This window comes from Miniopterus natalensis, chromosome 2, assembly GCF_054644295.1.
Source record: "Miniopterus natalensis isolate mMinNat1 chromosome 2, mMinNat1.hap1, whole genome shotgun sequence".
NCBI classification, from domain to species: Eukaryota; Metazoa; Chordata; class Mammalia; order Chiroptera; family Miniopteridae; genus Miniopterus; species Miniopterus natalensis.
Genome location: NC_142082.1, coordinates 182882153 through 182898222, shown reverse-complemented (window position 1 = coordinate 182898222; position 16070 = coordinate 182882153). Strand labels below are relative to the sequence as shown.

At 61.1% G+C, this 16070-nt stretch overlaps 2 protein-coding genes across 3 annotated transcripts in view; one reads left to right on the top strand and one right to left on the bottom strand.

Moving 5' to 3' along the window:
• Window positions 1–1076: 1076 nt before the first annotated feature.
• SHISA8 (shisa family member 8) lies at window positions 1077–6224 on the top strand. Of its 2 annotated transcripts, none has more exons than XM_087814009.1 (4): window positions 1077–1600; window positions 4435–4568; window positions 5320–5460; window positions 5805–6224. In XM_087814009.1, the coding sequence occupies exons 1-4, from the start codon at window positions 1077–1079 to the stop codon at window positions 6188–6190; spliced, it is 1185 nt and encodes a 394-aa protein (XP_087670135.1). In that variant the 3' UTR covers window positions 6191–6224. The 2 variants fall into 2 exon arrangements, with proteins under 2 accessions (XP_087670135.1, XP_087670133.1); XM_087814007.1 differs by having other exon boundaries at window positions 5140–5460.
• A 2578-nt stretch (window positions 6225–8802) lies between these two features.
• SREBF2 (sterol regulatory element binding transcription factor 2) overlaps window positions 8803–16070 on the bottom strand; it is a 51169-nt gene continuing 43901 nt past the window's right edge. Inside the window, exons 16-19 of the mRNA XM_016210267.2 lie at window positions 13874–14042; window positions 12603–12788; window positions 11008–11119; window positions 8803–10514 (exon numbers count right to left, since the gene is read on the bottom strand). Coding sequence (XP_016065753.2) covers window positions 10294–10514; window positions 11008–11119; window positions 12603–12788; window positions 13874–14042 — 688 coding nt within the window. The 3' untranslated portion in view covers window positions 8803–10293. The remainder of the gene's footprint in view (window positions 10515–11007; window positions 11120–12602; window positions 12789–13873; window positions 14043–16070) is intronic.

Sequence of the window (16070 nt, the reverse complement as noted above, 5' to 3'; positions counted from 1 at the left end):
TGGCCTCGCCCTTTCTTCGATCGCAGGGGCTAGCCCAGTCCTCGCCCCCTTATACACAGGGTGGGGGGCTATCTCGGGATGGCTCTGGCAAGGCCAAGTCCATCGCCGCCGCCGTCGGTGTGGGGACACCCGAGAACCCCACCCCGGCGTCCAGGAGATTCTGGGGCCAGGGCGCGAGCCTCTGGGTTAGCGCCGCGCCCAGGCAGCGCGGAGGGTCCCGCGTGTGGCCCGGTGCAGAGGCTCTGGTGGGCGTTTCCTTCCCACTGCACAGGTGGGAGCGTCCAGGTGCGGAGAGGGGAAGGGCCCCCCTCCTGCCACACCCTCCGTCTCGCTGAGAACCGACGGAGGGACGAGAAGGGGGCGGCGGGGCGCGAGCGGCAACGACACTCCCGGGGCCGCTCTGCGCCCGCACCTGTGAAACGCCGGCGCGCCCGCGCCCGGCCGGGTGTCCGAAGCAACAGTCCGAAGGCCGAAGCCGAGGCCTGGAGCGCCCCGAGACGGGGAATGGTTTGGGGAGGCCTTCGGGACGGGTCACGCGGGGCGTCCGGGCTGTGCGGGCCCCGCGGAGCCCCCTCCCGCCCCTGGCGGCGCCGCGCTCCTCCCCCGGCTCCGCTCGCTCCTTCCCGCCCTCCTTCCCGCGCTCCCTCCCTCCCTCCCCCGCGCGCCCGAGCCGCGCCGCAGCCGGAGCCGGAGCCCGCGCCGCAGCCAGAGCGCGGGCAGCGCGGAGCGGGCGGCGGGAAGGCAGCTCGCCCGCGGCCCGCCGCCCCCGCTAGGCCCGGGACCCGCACGCCGCCCGGCCCGGGAGAGGCGCGGGACCGCGCGCAGGTGAGGACCCGCCTCCCGGCCCGGCGACGACCCGGGGCGCGGACTGGCCAGCTCGCGTCCGAGGTGAGCCCAGGAGGAGGTCGCGCTCCCCGGTCCCGCGGGCGCAGGTCGAGCCCGCCCGGGTCTGGGGTTCTCGGGAGAGACTGACGGCCGCGGAGGCATCCGCCGGGCCCCGCGCGGTCCCTGCGGGCGCGGAGGGAGCCAGGGCGCGCCGCCATGCGAGGGGCGCTGTAGCCGAAGGCGCGGGCCCGATGGAGCGGGCCGGAGTGCGGGGGCCGCGCGGGGGCCATGGCCCGCCGGGGCTCCGGCTCGCGCTCGGGTTGTGGCTGCTGCTGGCGCGACCGCCGTCGGGCCGCGCGGGGGCCCCCGAGGCTCAGGAGCCCGCGGCGCCCGGCACGGCGGCCCCGGCCGGCGGCGACCGCTGCCGCGGCTACTACGACGTGATGGGCCAGTGGGACCCGCCCTTCAACTGCAGCTCGGGCGCCTACAACTTCTGCTGCGGCACGTGCGGCTACCGCTTTTGCTGCCACGACGGGCCACGGCGCCTCGATCAGAGCCGCTGCTCCAACTACGACACGCCGGCCTGGGTGCAGACCGGCCGGCCGCCCGCGCGGGCCCGCGACACCGTCACACACCGGGACCCGGGCCGCGAGCGCAGCCACACGGCCGTCTACGCGGTGTGCGGCGTGGCCGCGCTGCTGGTGCTGGCGGGCATCGCGGTGCGCCTGGGCCTGGAGAGGGCGCACAGCCCCCGCGCGCGGCGCACGGTGACCAGGTGAGCGCGCGCTGGCCCGACCCCGGCTGGGGACCCCGCGCTTCCCGCTTGGACGGCCCCGTCTGCCCGGTGGGCGCCCCCTCGCGACCCTTCACCCGCTCGCCCCTTCCAACTCCGGTCCTTAGCAGCCCCCTCCTTCCGCTGCGTCTCCTCTGTCTCTGTCTCCGGGTTTGTATTTCCTCCCCCCACTTTACGGAGGGAGACAGCTGATACCGGCCTGTCTCCCCTTGACCTTCCCGCGGAGCGGGATGCCGGGCCACCTCCCCCGCTGCTCCCGCCTTCTCCCCAGAGGGCGGGGAAGGCTGGTCGCCCGACAGAGGACACGACTTCCGCGCCCAGGAAGGGGGTCTGGCGCCGGGTGGGGGCATGCGCCCATGGAGTGTTGGGTGTCTTGGGCCCCGAGGGAAGGGAGGTTCCAGGAATGTTCTGTGCCTCCCATGGCTCTCTCCCTCCAGCTTCTCCCCTCCCTCCTTCCCCCTCCCTCCCCCCCTCCCATAACTGTGACTCAGGCCTGACCTTTCCCAGGGGTTTCAGCAACTCACCCCACTCAATACCCACAGGCGAGGGTCAGGGTCTCCCCTTGCTAGGAAGGGGACAGCGGTGTGAGAGGCCTAGACAAGTGCTAGATGAGTTCTGAGCTTTGTGTAAAGTGGGGTGCACAGGACCTAGGGTCCCTTCCTCACTGGGTTAGGGACTCAGGGATTCTGTGTCCTGACCCTGGAGCCCTCACCCCCACTCCTACACTCACATGCCCCCAGCCACCCTCAGGTCCTGGGGTCTCGGCCCTCTTCACTCACCCAGGTCCTGTCTCCCTGGGCATGTAGGCTGCTGACACTGCATGTGACAGGCGGGTGTTTAGAAGTGACAAGAGAGAGAAGCCCCGAGGCCTGGGTGGGCCAGCTGTCAATGCTTCCCCCTCCTAAACCTTGGACAGAGGGTGAGCACTGCCTTGGCACTCCACAGTACCCCTTGTCCCCAGACCATCTAGTCCACCCTCCAAACAGCTGCAGGGCAGAGCAGGGCCTCAGTTTCTGTGCTGCTTTTGTGATGCGGAGGCTCTCAGCCTGGCTCCTGGATGTTGCAGGGGCAGGGCCTGAACCTCGGGGAGCGGAGCTCGGAGTCCCTCATGCTGGGCGAGGGGGAGAGGACAGAGCATGCCCTTGACCAGAGTGGGGCCCCAGGAACTGAGGGCTATGATGGTACAGAGGGGGTGACTGGGGCAGCCTAGCTGACATGTGCACCTTGAACCTGCTTCATCTGCACAGGACTGGGAAGCGGGTCTGGGGAAACTTCAGGAAGAGCTGCCCTCCCCTACTGTGCTGTGTGGCCAGGGTCAGTCCTTTCCTCTGTGAGCTTCAGGCTCCCATGTGCCCCAACTCCCTTTTCTCCTCTGGGGAGACCTGGAACCCAACTTGAGCTCATGTGTGGGTGTGTTGTGAACCCCTGTGCTCCTCCCCAGTCTCACCCTTAATTCTGCCGTGTTTAGATTGATGGTCAGGAAAGACTTAGAGACTTGGAGGGGAGCTGGAGTCTGTCCCTAGAGAAAGTTTGTGCAAAGGTCCAAAGACATGACAATTACTCAGGTGTTCGGGACAGCTGGCTGAGGGGTGCTTACCAAGAGGTGAGGGAACACGGGTGGGCAGCTGAGGAGTGGCCAGAGCATGAGGGTCAGCTCAGGCAAGCGCTCGGGGGCTTTCACATGGCAGCCAAGCCAGGCTGGGCTCCAGTGTCCCACCTCCAGTGCGCTTTTTTTTTTTTTTTTTTTATGATCCTCACCTGGGGATATATATTTTTTTGTATTGCTTTAAGAGAGAGAGGAAGGAAGGGAGGGAGAGAAACACCAATGTGAGAGAGACACATTGACTGGTTGCCTCCTGCTCGATGGAGCCCCATCCGGGGGTGGGGAGCGAACCTGCAAGCCAGGTACCTGCCCTTGACCAGGAACTGATCCCGTGACCCTTTGGTGGGCAGGCGGAGGCTCTAACCATTGGGCAACACTGGCCAGGGCTCCAGCGTGCTTCTTCATGAATCAGCCATTTGAGGCCTCAACCCCAGAAGGAGGGTCCCACCGAGGCAGGAGAAAATTGTGGGTTCTGGGTGCCGAAGGCAGTTGGGCTGAAGGCTGGGTCTGGCTGTCTGCTGGGAAGCTAAGTTAGATACTGTCAGTTGGGTTGCGGCTGGGTGTCCTGGTAACCAGGGAGGCCACTGCCCAAGGTCACACAGCCTTTCATGCTGGGCTGCCAGAGGGAGATCTCCTGACTCCCCTTCCCCTCATCTGTCCTCCATGCCTGTGCTGGCAGCTCTGTCCCACGACGCAGCAGAAGCCCCTGCTGCAGGAGGGGAGTTAGGTGGGCCTTCTTTAGGCTTCCTGGAGGAGAGATTCTGGTGGCGTTTGAAGAATGGGTAGTTTTGGGTAGTTTTATGGGGAGATGGAGGAAAGGATATTGTCAGCAGAAGCAGCAGCGTGAGCAAGGTCCAGGAGACTGATAAGCTCACAGAGCTTGTGCTGGGAGAGGAGGCTTGACTCGGAGAATTTTGGAGAGTGGACTCCAGGAAGCGGGCAGGGAGGGTTTGGAAAACAAGGTGGCCCTGGTTACACAGGGCCCCATTTGAGTGTCCTGATCTACTGTGGGAAGTGGCCATGGTGGGGCCACAGGTCGTGCCTGGTAGCAGAAACTAGATGTGTAAGGTCAATCACAAGGGATAAGGGAGGCTCAGAGAGGTTGAAAGGGCCGCCCAGGGCCACACAGTGAGGCAGTGGTGGCTGGGGCTGGCCGGGCCGATGGCAAAGCAGGAGGCTGGGAGGGCTGCTTCTCATCACTGTTTCTTCGCAGGACACTGACAGAACTTCTGAAGCAGCCAGGCCCCCAGGAGCCACTGCCTCCACCTCTGGGCCCACCTCTGGGTAGCTGTGTCCAGGTGCAGATGGGTGATGGCCTCCCCCGGGGCTCCCCCCACAACAGCACAGGTGAGCAGGCTGGTGGGAGCACATTAGTTGATCTAAAGCACAGGCCTCCCTTGTCCGACATGGGCCTGGGAGCAAGGGAAGGAGTGTGCTGAGGGGGCAAGAGGCTCTGAGCAGACTGCTTCCCAAATGGAAATGAGCTGCCTGCCCCTGCAGGTGTGTGAGTGGGGGCCCGGCAACCTGGCCAGCTCCCCTTGGTGAGGAGAAACCTTCTGAGGGTCCTGCAACCTCCAGCCTCAAGGCCTCTGTGAGGAAGGTTCCAGATTCAGGGGTCCCTGGCTCAGGCTGTGGTTCTAGGCCCGGGTTCAGCACCCTGGGGTCTGCCTGTCCAGGGGCTGTGGCCTCCCAAGGGCCTTTCCCTCCAGGCTGGAGCCTCCCCGTTGGCCTCTTATTGTAGAGTCAGGCCTGACGGCAACCCCCGCCTTCGCCCTCCCCGCTCACTCCCCTGTGTGGGTTCTAAGCCGCGGACATTCCCTCCATCTCTACCAGGTCCTGGGGGACTCAGTGCCTGGCTCAAGCCCAACATCCATTAGGTTTGCACCCGCTCAGGACTGGCTGCTATTCCTGTTACTAGGAGCCAGGCCCTGTTACGGATGCTGGAGATTCTGTCACGAAGACAGTTTCTACTTTCCGTCTTGCCCAAAACGCCACCCAGCTGGACTGCGGCTGGGGAGAGGGCTAGGAGGAGGTGGTAGCGCAGGTACAGTGCCCTGGGGTCAGCGGCCGAGTCTCACCTCCCGCCTCCCCGCTCTAGACAAGAAACGCCCCAACACCGTGCCCCTGGGGGCGACACCCGGGCCTCCGCGCGGCCCCCGGCTGCAGGGCGGCGGCAGGACGCTGCAGCCCGACTACGCCAAGTACGCCACCCTCCAGGCCGCGGCGCGCAAGGCCTCAGGTGAGTTCAAGGCCGAGTTTGTGCGCGTAGAGCAGCGCCGGCCGCCGGGTCGCAAGGACCCCAGCCGGCTTCCCGGGCGCCTCGCCTCGGGCGTACCCCGCCCGACTAGGCTGACCGCCTGGGACCCCGCCGGCTCCAGAGCCCGGGGCGGGAGAAGCCAGGTCTCCAAGGGCCGTCCAGTCCCGCCCCTTATACCCCTTCCCCTCCCGTCCCATCCCCCTCCCCTCCCCCACCCTTCCTTTCCCCCCTCCCGTCCCATCCCCTTCCCCCCCCCCCCCCCCCCCCCGTGCTGAGGCCCCGCCCACCGCGGCCGGCTCCGACCCCGCCCCGCCCTGTGTCCGCAGAGGCCTGCCCGCAGGACTTCTACCAGCATTTTCCAGCGCCAGCCCCCGCCCCACTGACCCTTCCGGCACGGGCCCCGCGGCCCCCAGAGGACTTGCCGGCGCTGCTGGACTCCTGCCCCTGGGCTCCGCCGGGCTACGCGCCCCCTGCCCGCCCAGCCCCGACGGGCCACTGCCAGACCTGGACCGCCAGCCGCCCGGCTCGGCCGGCCCCCCGCAGCCACCTGGCGGCCCAGGCCTCCCCTGCTCCCCGGCGATCCGGCCACCCGCCCCGGCGCGTGGAGAAGCTGCCCAAGGTCGTGGGCCCGCAGCACCCTGGTCTTTATGGCTGCGCGGCTCGCGGACCCCGACACCTGAGCACCAACAGCAAAGCTGAGGTCACCGTATGAAGATGGGGCTGCTGGTTGTTCCGAAACATTCCGTCTGCCAGGGACCTGCCATGCGCCTGGTCCAGAGGCCCAGGCCACAGTGGCGCCGTCCGTGTGTAAGTGCAGCCTTCCGCCTGCCCAAACTGGACTGGGGGCCTTGGACCCTGCAGGGCTAAGAAGGGGCCTGACCTGGGGGCCCTAGGGCCCGGGTTCTTCATGTAAATAAACCCTTTTATGTGGCTCCCATCCCTGTGAATAAAGGAGCCCCAGTTTGGCTCTGAGAGGGGCTGATGGCAGAGGCATTGGTCACTGGACAGACGGCAGTGCGGGCAGAGGGCACAGCATGTGCAAGAGCAGGACTGTTCCCAAGAGCTATTGGGTGTGTTTTAGGAGCTGGGGAGAAGTGGCGGGAGGGGTGGCCAGGGCTGAATGCCGGGCTTAATGTCAACACCAGTGGACCCATGGGAGAGGGGCAGTTAGGCCCTAGCCATCCTGCGGCCTGAGCACAGGTGAGGGAGCTGGAGGGTGGATGCCCCATACTGAATGTGAGCCCCCCTCCAGCGGATCACCCACGCTACAGCTTGAGTTGGCTGAGCCAGGCTGATCCTCATTGACAGTCTGGCACTGGGCCGGCCCCTGGCCTGCAGGCCACTTGGTCAGCTTGGCCCAGAGCCACCCCCCCTAATGGGTGTGGGCAGTGGGCCCGGTGGACAGCTGGTGCTCAGGATGGCAGAGCCTCCTCCCAGTAGCTGCTCTGGAGGGAAAGGGGATGGTAATACTGGAGCCTGAGCCTTGGCAGTGTCCCACAGGGGTGCTCACACTGCACATGCTTGGCACTGCCAGCTCTCCCCTTTCCTGCCAGGCAGGCTCCAGGTACCTGGATGTGGCCCAGGCAATGGCAGCAGCCTGTGTGCATCAACTTTCTGTGACAGGCACTAGTGGAGAGATTGAGGGCTGGGCTGTGACCCTCGTGTGACCTCAACAAAACCACCCAGATGGGCCTTTTCCCCCAGTGTACCCTAGTCATGGTATACTGTTTTAATAACAATGGCCACCATTTGTTGTTGTTTCTTTCATTTAATCCTCACAGAAGCCCCAGGGGTATGTAGCTTTACAAATAAGGAAAACTGAGGTTTTGAGACCTCAGTAACTTGCCAAGGTCACCCAGCTGATTCCAGTGTAGGATTCTTCCATACTCTGCTCCACTGTGACCCTGATGGTGGAATAGCGGGCAGTGGGCAGTTGGAGGAGGGAAGGTTATGAACACGGGTGTTGGTAGAGAGGGGCCCCCCTGCTTCCAGGGTACAAGCAGTCTCAGATGTTCCTCCCACTGGCTGGGCTACTGAGGCCCCCAAACCCACCAGCTCTTCACCTGCAGGACAGTCCACTTCTCTGTCTCTAAAGGTTACTGAGGAAACCAAGGCTCAGAAGTCCCAAGACAGAGCAGAGCCTACAGCCCATGGTCTTGCCTGCAGTGAGGACCCCCTGATGGCTTGTTGGGGAGACAGCCTCACACCCTCAACCCGAGGTGGGAGTGGGGTGCTCCAGGGCCTATCCTGCAGCTGTGTAGAGCCGGGGGTGGTGGGGTGGGTACTGAGTCATGTAGCCAGCCCAGACTCACAAAAAAGGATCAGGTTCCTGGGCACATCAGCCAGCTACGATCCATCACCCTGGTAACCCAGGCCCTGGCTGTGCTGTGCTGGGGGAGGTGGGCTCTACCTCTCTGCTCTTTTGAAGTCCCAAGGGCCCTGGATCTCCATCCCAGAGGGCCAGGGTGCGGCCATGGGCATGACCACTATGGAAAGGGATCAGCTGTAGCTGGGCCTCTCCAGGCTGCTCTTACCCTTGGGACAGTGTGGCCTGCTGTGACTGCCCTTCAGAGAAGGCAGTGGCTGAGAGCTGAGTGGACTGGGCCCATTTCTCAGCCAGGCTGGGTGGCCATGAACTTCATCCCCCGGGCTCATTACCATATAGCACTCCAGATTCTATCTCCACTCTTCCCAGTACTCTCCCATCCCCACCACTCCCTGTGGTCTGTCTGGCCCCTCACCAGCCTCACAAGGCACTTACCATAAGTTGGCACATTCAAACCAGCCAACAAACCTGGGACAATAGCCAAAGGCAGGGATTGTCATCCCCATTCTGCACATGTGGAAGTAGAGGCTGAGGCCACATTCCCCAAGGTAACCCAGCTGGGAATTATAGGAGCTGGTCTTGGATGTAACTTGTGGGCCACTGAGTCTCCTCAGAAGCTCACTGCCTCTAGAGAGGATGGGGAAACTGAGGGGCAGCCCACCCAATAAGGGGGAGATATATACCAGAGGGATGGACACAGAAGGGCTTAGCACCCTAAATCCCAAGAAACTGCTGCTGTCAGCCAAAGAGCCAGCTCTCTGTCCTGGATGCAGTGGCCAGACCCTGTCCCAGCACTGGAGTGTGCCGAGCAGCCAGTGCTGGAAGGAAGGGGCCAGGTGCATGGATGGGGGAGGAAGCTCCATCTGGATAAAGCCTCTGGGGCCTTGCAGCACAGAGGGAGGGGCTGTCCTCAGTCCCGGGCCACTGGAGGCCAAGCCATGCAGCTACCTGGCTAGTCACCACAGCGGTCACACTACAGACCCTCACACACCGCATGCTGGGTGGTACCAATCTGTTTATTGAATAACCTGCATCGGGGACATGGTGAATGATTCCACATCAAGGCTGCCATAGGTGTATCCCCCCTTTGAGTGAAAACCCACCCTCCCACCCCTAAACAACGAGAAAAGGCACAGTACATACACGACAAGGGCTGGCTCACCCTGTGGCCGGGGCCATAAATTACAGTGGCGGGGGAGGCAAGAGAAAGAAAGTGGGCGATGTCCAAGCTGACCCATTTTGACCTGCACTGGTGTCAGGGGAGCTCCTGCTGTGTGCTGGGCCCCTGCCCACTCTGCCCCAACCAGCCTGAGGCGTGAGAAGCACAGGGAGGTAGGGAGGACAGCCCCTCTCAGCCTCCCAGCAGGCTCAGGGGAGCCAAGCAGTCCTCAGGCCCCAGAGAAACCACCTCAGAGGACGCACCCAGCCAGGGAATCCAGAAAAGCGGGATCATTTTTCCTCCCAGGATCCCATCAAGGCAGGGGGCCTCATTCCTGGTGCCCCTGCCAAAAGGGGCTTGTCACTGGGGGCCGGTCCCTGGCTTATTTTCAGGTCAAGAATTACGGATAAAAACAGACCATGGAGGTAGGAGTTGGGCGGGAGGGAACTGAGAACCCACACTGAAGACCCTGGTCTCCAGTCCCAATGGGTGGCTTCATCTCCCCCAATCCCTGGGCCTACCCTGAGCTTGGGCTGAAATCCCAGGGGGTGGGGGAGTGGGAAGGAACAGGACAATTAAATAAGATAACATTTATTTTTTAAAAAATTAAAAAATAATGCCAACATCATTTCATCCATTCCCAGGCTTGCCCCCTGCCTCCCTACCACCTCCCTAAGGCTGGGCTCCCCTCCTTCCCTGGCTGTCCTGTGTCATAAAGAGAAAACAATGAATTGGCTTTGTCAGGCGCAGGGGAGGGGACGCAGACCCAGGGAGAGAAATAAAGATGCCACAGCAACTTAGTCCTGCTTCACGGCAAACCCAAGCACACTGATATAAAAACATTCATATAAAAAGGGGGGGAGGGCATGCTGGCACAGTGCCAAGGGTGAAGTGCTCTGGTGCCAGACGCATGTGCCCCAGAGGGAAAGCCTGATAAAAAACAAGGAAGCAGGATGGGGAGAGACGTACAGAGAGAATTTTGGGAGGGCTGGAGACAGGCTGGGCAGCCTGGGAGCTCCCCCTGCTGCTTTCAAGTCAGGGTACCCCCCTAATTCCTGCCCTGCTCTTCCTTCCTCTCTCAGGTTCCACTGGGCCCTGGACCAGCGGCACCTACCCACATCAGCTGTAAGGGGCTTTGCTCTGGGGCCCACTGGCCTGAGGTGGTCCAAGAGCCTTGGCAGGTGACACCTCAGAAGACAAGGCTCATCTCCCAGCTCCCAGAGGGAGGAGGGAGAGACTGAGATAGAGAGAGGAGGGAGAGAGATTGAGAGACAAAGGGAGAGACTGAGAGACAGGGAAGCGGCGGGCCGAGGTGGGCAGGGCCCAGTGGTCAGGAGGCAGCGATGGCAGTGCCACCCCCCAGCTTGACAATCATCTGCTGGCAGTCGTTGGAGGAGCGCCGGTCACCCACCTTCTCCAGGGTGCGGGCTGCCTCGGCCAGCAGCACCGCCCGCTGGCCCGGGGAGGAGAGGAAGGAGAGGGGAAGGTGGCGGCAGGCCAGGAGGATGGCAGTGGCCCGCTCTCGCTGCCCAGGCCAGGCGTCCACCTCTCCTGTGAAAATGAGGGGTAGGTATAGGAACTGCTCGCGGAGAGCCCGCTAGAATGCAGGTGCTACTCCAAGGGCTTGGTGGGGACTCATTTATTCAGTCCTCACACCGCCCAGGGAGGGGGGTCCCCGTGCCCTCCCTCCTTTACAGGCGAGACGAGATGAACCTGGCTGGCATGCATCACACAGCTGTTACTGTGTGGTGGCACTGAGAAGTAGCCCTGCAGTCTGGCTCCAGGGCCCATGCTGCTACTCTAGCACCTGCATGGACAACATCCCCAGCCCTCCCCTCCCTACTCCTGAGGCTGGACCCGCAACAACTCGACGCCACAGTGCCTCCTTGAACCCTCCCAGGCCACCCCACCAAGTCAGGCTTTGGGCTTCTCTCATTCTCACACCGCCTCTGAGAGCGCTGCCGAGGCCAGTGCTGGGCTGGCGCCTCCCCTGCTCAGGCAGGGCCCACACTAGGCCTTCGGACTGGGGTGCTGGGGCACTCACCGTGCTTGGTGCTCTGAGCAGTGCGCCGCCGCAGGCTGTGCTCCAGCAGCTGGTGGGTGCGGGTGGGGCTGGCTCCTGCCATCAGGCGCACAGTGGCTTCATGTAGGAACACCTAGGGAGGCACAGCGGAGACACAGTGAAGCCCTGGGTCCTCTCCAGTCTGTCCCCAGTAGGTACAGATACCATTCCCTGCAGCATCTCACCTGCCACCTGATGACACCCCTTCTTTCCACACTACCTTGCCCTGCTCACCCCTTGAGAGCAACCTCTGTTGTCCCCATTCTGACCTGATACAAGCCAGAAACCTGGGTGAGTGGCAGGCACAAGAAACACAGCACAGGCGGTGGGGGCAAGAGTGAGACACGAGGGAGAAAGAGGCAAATGGCTACCAGTGACAAAGACAGCGCCACCATGCCTCTGGGTTTAGGAGACAAGTACCCCAGGTGAAGCCTCAAATCCCTGGAGGCTGCCTCCAGCTTGAAAATAGGACAGGTGAGGCAGGCACAGGAGGGCTGTAGGGGGGACAGCTGGGCTGGTACCAGGAAGGTCCAGGGTCCTGTTTCCTTCTGTTTCTTCAGGGGGGGAAAAAAGAGTCCAGAACATTCCCAGGTGAAAGTCTGCAAGTCTTCTGTAAATATGAGTCATGAGCTGGGGTGGAGGACCAGGCTAGTCTCTAGTTTCTTTAAAACCTGAAGTTTCTTTTGTACCTCACTATCTCAGTGTGGTAGGGTCCCTAGTGCGGCCCAGAAGGCAGTGGGGGAGCCACTGAAGGGTTCTAGTGGGGCTGGGGCAGGATGGAAATGGTGCTCCAAGGGAGACCTTAGGCCAGCCATGCCCTGAGCAGACCAGAGGCCGCCGAACCTTGGGGCACACTTCCTTTTTAGAGCAGGGGCGGCTCTCTGATGATTACGTTTTGTCTGTCTGTCCTGGCTCGCTGCACACAGTGGTCACAGTGTAACTTTGTGAGGGCCCCACAGCACCCTTGGGTGGGGGCCACCTCACTCAGAGCCCTTCTCCTTTTCTGTACCCTTCCCCTCACTAATACTCTGGTCTCCTCACTTGAAATTTTTGAAAACCACCTAGGCAAAAATATGTAGATTACATTACTCCAATCACCAGTAAAAATAAAACATACAAGGAAATGATTTAAGTCGAGTAAGCTGCCAAGGGGATGCTACGTGGAGATTCAGGCAGCAGAGCCCAAGCGTCCAGTGGCTCAGAAGGAGGACTGAATGCAGCTCGAAGGAGACTCCGTCACTGACGCCAGCAGGGAAAGCCAGAGAAGGGCTCCGTTGTGTCCTTCCCACCCCAATCCAGATGGGGCCAGGAGCCCTCCCACCCCAGCCTCTGGTTGTGAGGTGCCGCCCCCTCTGCCTGTGGGCCCGTGTGGCCTGCTCACCACCACACTCCAGGGCCAGGCACACAGCAGGCACTCAACCCACAGGAGCTGAACAGAAGGACATATGCACCCAACACAGCGTTTGATAGGTCAGCTGGGTAACCTCCAAGGACCAACTCCTTGACCCTATGCTGATGCTGTGCTAGGCCCTGGGGGCCCACAATCTGCCCTCCTCCACCAGGCAGCTGGGTCTCACCTTGCGGTAGGCTGGGCAGAAACTATGTGCCAGCCTACGCAGGCTGCCAAGGTCCCGCTGGAAGCCAGCCAGCTCGGCACCCGATGCATGGTAGGTCTCCCCCAGGGCCTGGCTGGCTCCTGCTTGCTTTTGCCAGAGTGCTGTCCGCAGCGACAGGAGCAGGTCAGAGATCAGCAGCTGGACAACCTGTGGGGTGGGCCACAGGGAGGAGACAGGTGATGAGTCAATTGCTGGGGCAGGGGTCCCAGCACCTACTAGGTCCTCCTCAGCCCAACACCCGGCAGTTCCAGGGCAAGGCCACGCTACCTCAAACAAAACCTGGCACTTCTACGAGGTGAGCACTGGGGAGCACCTTTGGGTGGGGCAGTCGCTTGGGACCGATTCTGAGAGCTATGAGGCTGGATGGGGTCTCCCTCTTCTGGGCCCATCCTCCTACACAAAGCTGGCCCCCAGGAACATGGCCCCAAGGGTGCCAGCAGTCTCCCTCTCATTCCCCAAATTCAGTGCAGACTGTTTGTTTCTCTCATGAAGACTAGCAGATGAAATGCGCAAGTGAGATTTGGCTCCCCCACAGGCCTTGGTCTTGGGACCATTCTGCACATTGCCTGTCCTGTAGGGCTGGCATGCCATCCTGGGTTTACCCCAATGTTCTGGGCAACTAGTAACCTCTAGCCAGAAGTGCTAGCCTGCTTGCCATGGACCAAACCCCAATCAGGGGCTCAGAGTCTGACCCTCCAGGACATACTTGGTTCCTCCCAGACCATGCTGCACTCCAGCTGTGTGCACTCCTCCCTCCCCTCTCCCGGGATGGCTGGGCCTGGGACCCAGCAGTGTCCTGGAACAAGGGCAGGGTGGGAAGTCTCGCGAGGGCTGGGCAGGCCTCTGTGATGCACTGTGGAAACATTGCATGGGTACTGCCAGAACATGCAATGCAACTACAATGCACCACAGCTGCCTGCCAGGAGGCTGCAGCAGGTCCGCTCAGGGTGTGTGTGCATGTGAGGGGGTGAGGGCCCACTCCAAAGCTGGCCTAGAGGGGCCTGTGCAAACTGCCTGGAGCAAACGAAGAGTCCCGGCCAGTAGGGTCTGGGACTCAGTCTAGGAAAGGTGCAGGTGGAACATGCCTGCCCCCAGGACTAAACAGGGAGCCCACCTGCCAGTCTCTGGCTCTCAAACAGTCCTACAGGCTGGGTGAGCTCAAGGCAGGTGAGAGTCTTCTTACCCATCACAGTGGGGCACCTCCCAGAGGGGCCAGGTAAGCCCCCACTCACGTGGTTGAGGGCAGGGTCACAGGTGGCTCCACTGACGTTGAGGCTGCTCCAAAGGTGACTGCTGGCCCTCTCACAGTGGCAGAAGGAACTCTGCTGCCCGTCTGCCTTCCCAGGGAGCGAGGCATGCATGGCTCTGCAGGTGTGGAGGACGGCCTTCACCAGGGGGCTCCTGGGCGATGAGAGGGAAGTGAGAGGGAGGAGGTAACGTGAGGAGCCTGAACAGGTGACCACCACATCCCAAATTGCCATGACATGTGGGTCTGTCAACTCGAATGCTACCACAGTGGTTCTAGGTTGCCAGCTCCAGATCTGAAATGTCAACCCTGAGTGAGGGTGGGCTCCCCACCCCTACAGCACCTCCTTCAAGCACTCCTAGTGAGGGAGTCGGACAACAAACACGTTAAATGCCAAACACGCAATGGTGGGTGATGCAAGAGCTGTGAAGGAAAGTCACGCAGAGGAAGGGGTGGCATTGATAAAGATCGGTCAAGGACATCCTCTCTGGAAAGGTGACATTCGAACAGGGACCTAAAGGAACTGGGGGAGCAAGGTGAGGGGATTTCTAGGGAGGAGTGTTCCAGATAGAGGAGCAGCCTGTGCAAAGGCCCTGAGTGTCTTGCCTCTGATCCTGCTCTGGCTCCAGGCTACCAGAGCACATCCCCTACCCCTTTCTCACTCCTTTCTGCACTCTGCTGACTTGGGTGCCTTTATCTGGAAATACCCTTTCTCACCCTTTCCCACTCATCTCTAAGACTTGTTCCACCTGCTGGGCCCCTCTGGCCCACATCCTGCTGGATCCACTTCCTGCCCCTACAAGCCTCCTCTGGCTGCCCACTGAGTCAGGCCCTTTGTACCCACCCCTGCTCCCCCAACACCAGCTCTTGGTTTATGGGCCTCCCTCCCTCACCAGAGGCTGCGTGAACTCTCAAAGGAAAAGCTGCCTCTGGCCCAGAACCCTGCCTCCCAGTGAAGAGCTACACTGGCTGCTTCACAGAAGCCATGGCAACAACCCCCACAGGAGAGCACCTATGCAGGATGGGTCACTGCCTATTTGCTTAGGACCCTAACTTGCTACCTTGCTCACTGCTGCCTCCCGGAGCCTAGAATGCAACTGGCAGCAAGTAGGCCCTCAGCTAAGTAGTTGCTGAATGAAAGATGGAATCATGGAATTGGGGAGAAAAAGGGCCATCTGTAATATTTTAAACAAAAATAAAAAAATTAAAAAATGGAATCATGGAGCGTGCAGGAGACCCCAGAATGGGGTGTGGCCATAGGAAGGAATCAGAGAGCCAGGCTCAACCACCAGGACTGCCACTGAAAAGCTACCAAAGATGGTCACTCAAACAGTCCATGCCCCAGTTTCCTCATCTATGGAGTGGCCGCAATACCACTTGCTGCTGCCTATGGTGACAGTGTTAGCCAGTTATTTGTACATGCTCCCTAAGAGGCCACTTCCTGGAAGCTGATAAGAAAATCTGGAGAAACTGAACTTTCACAGAGCAAAGTGAGGAGAGGCTGGGGAGGCTGGGTTGGGGAAGGGTTCCCACAGCGTCACTGTCCCTGAAGAGCAAAGGGACCCCAGAGTGACTGAATCCAGGGGGATGGAATGCTTGCTGAGGGCCTCAGCTGCATGCTAGGCTCTGCTGCTTAGAAGTGAGGTGACTTTAGACAATTTACCTTCCAAGCCTCAGGCGTGTTGGCTGGGAGACTCACACAGGATGAAGTGTGAACACAGGGCTTGGTGTAGGGTGGGTGCTCACGGATCGGGGTGCTTAGAAATGGGTTACTTAAATGAAACCGGGATGTCAGACCTACTTCAGGGAACCTGCCTACACCTGCTTATCTCAGATCCCTCTGGCCTTGCTGGTTAAGATCTGCTTGACAGGAAATGCTGCACGCAGCCCTGACTCTGTGCCTTTCCTCTCTGTCAGGGACACTCAAATCGTCACAAACAGCCATGGTATCAGCAGGTGGAGCTGCCCATCACTACAGGCCAAATGCCTGTAGGAATGAGTCCCCAAAGAAGGATGTCAAAGCTATGCCCATGCTGAAGGCCTTTGAATGACAGGCTGATGGGGTTAGAGGGAGGCTAAAAGGACAAGAGGGCAGGATCTTTGGGCCCGCAGAAGCCCTGTGCTGTCTGTGAGCCACTGCTACAATGCCTGGCTCCACCACGAGCTTCTGAAGATGCTGGGAG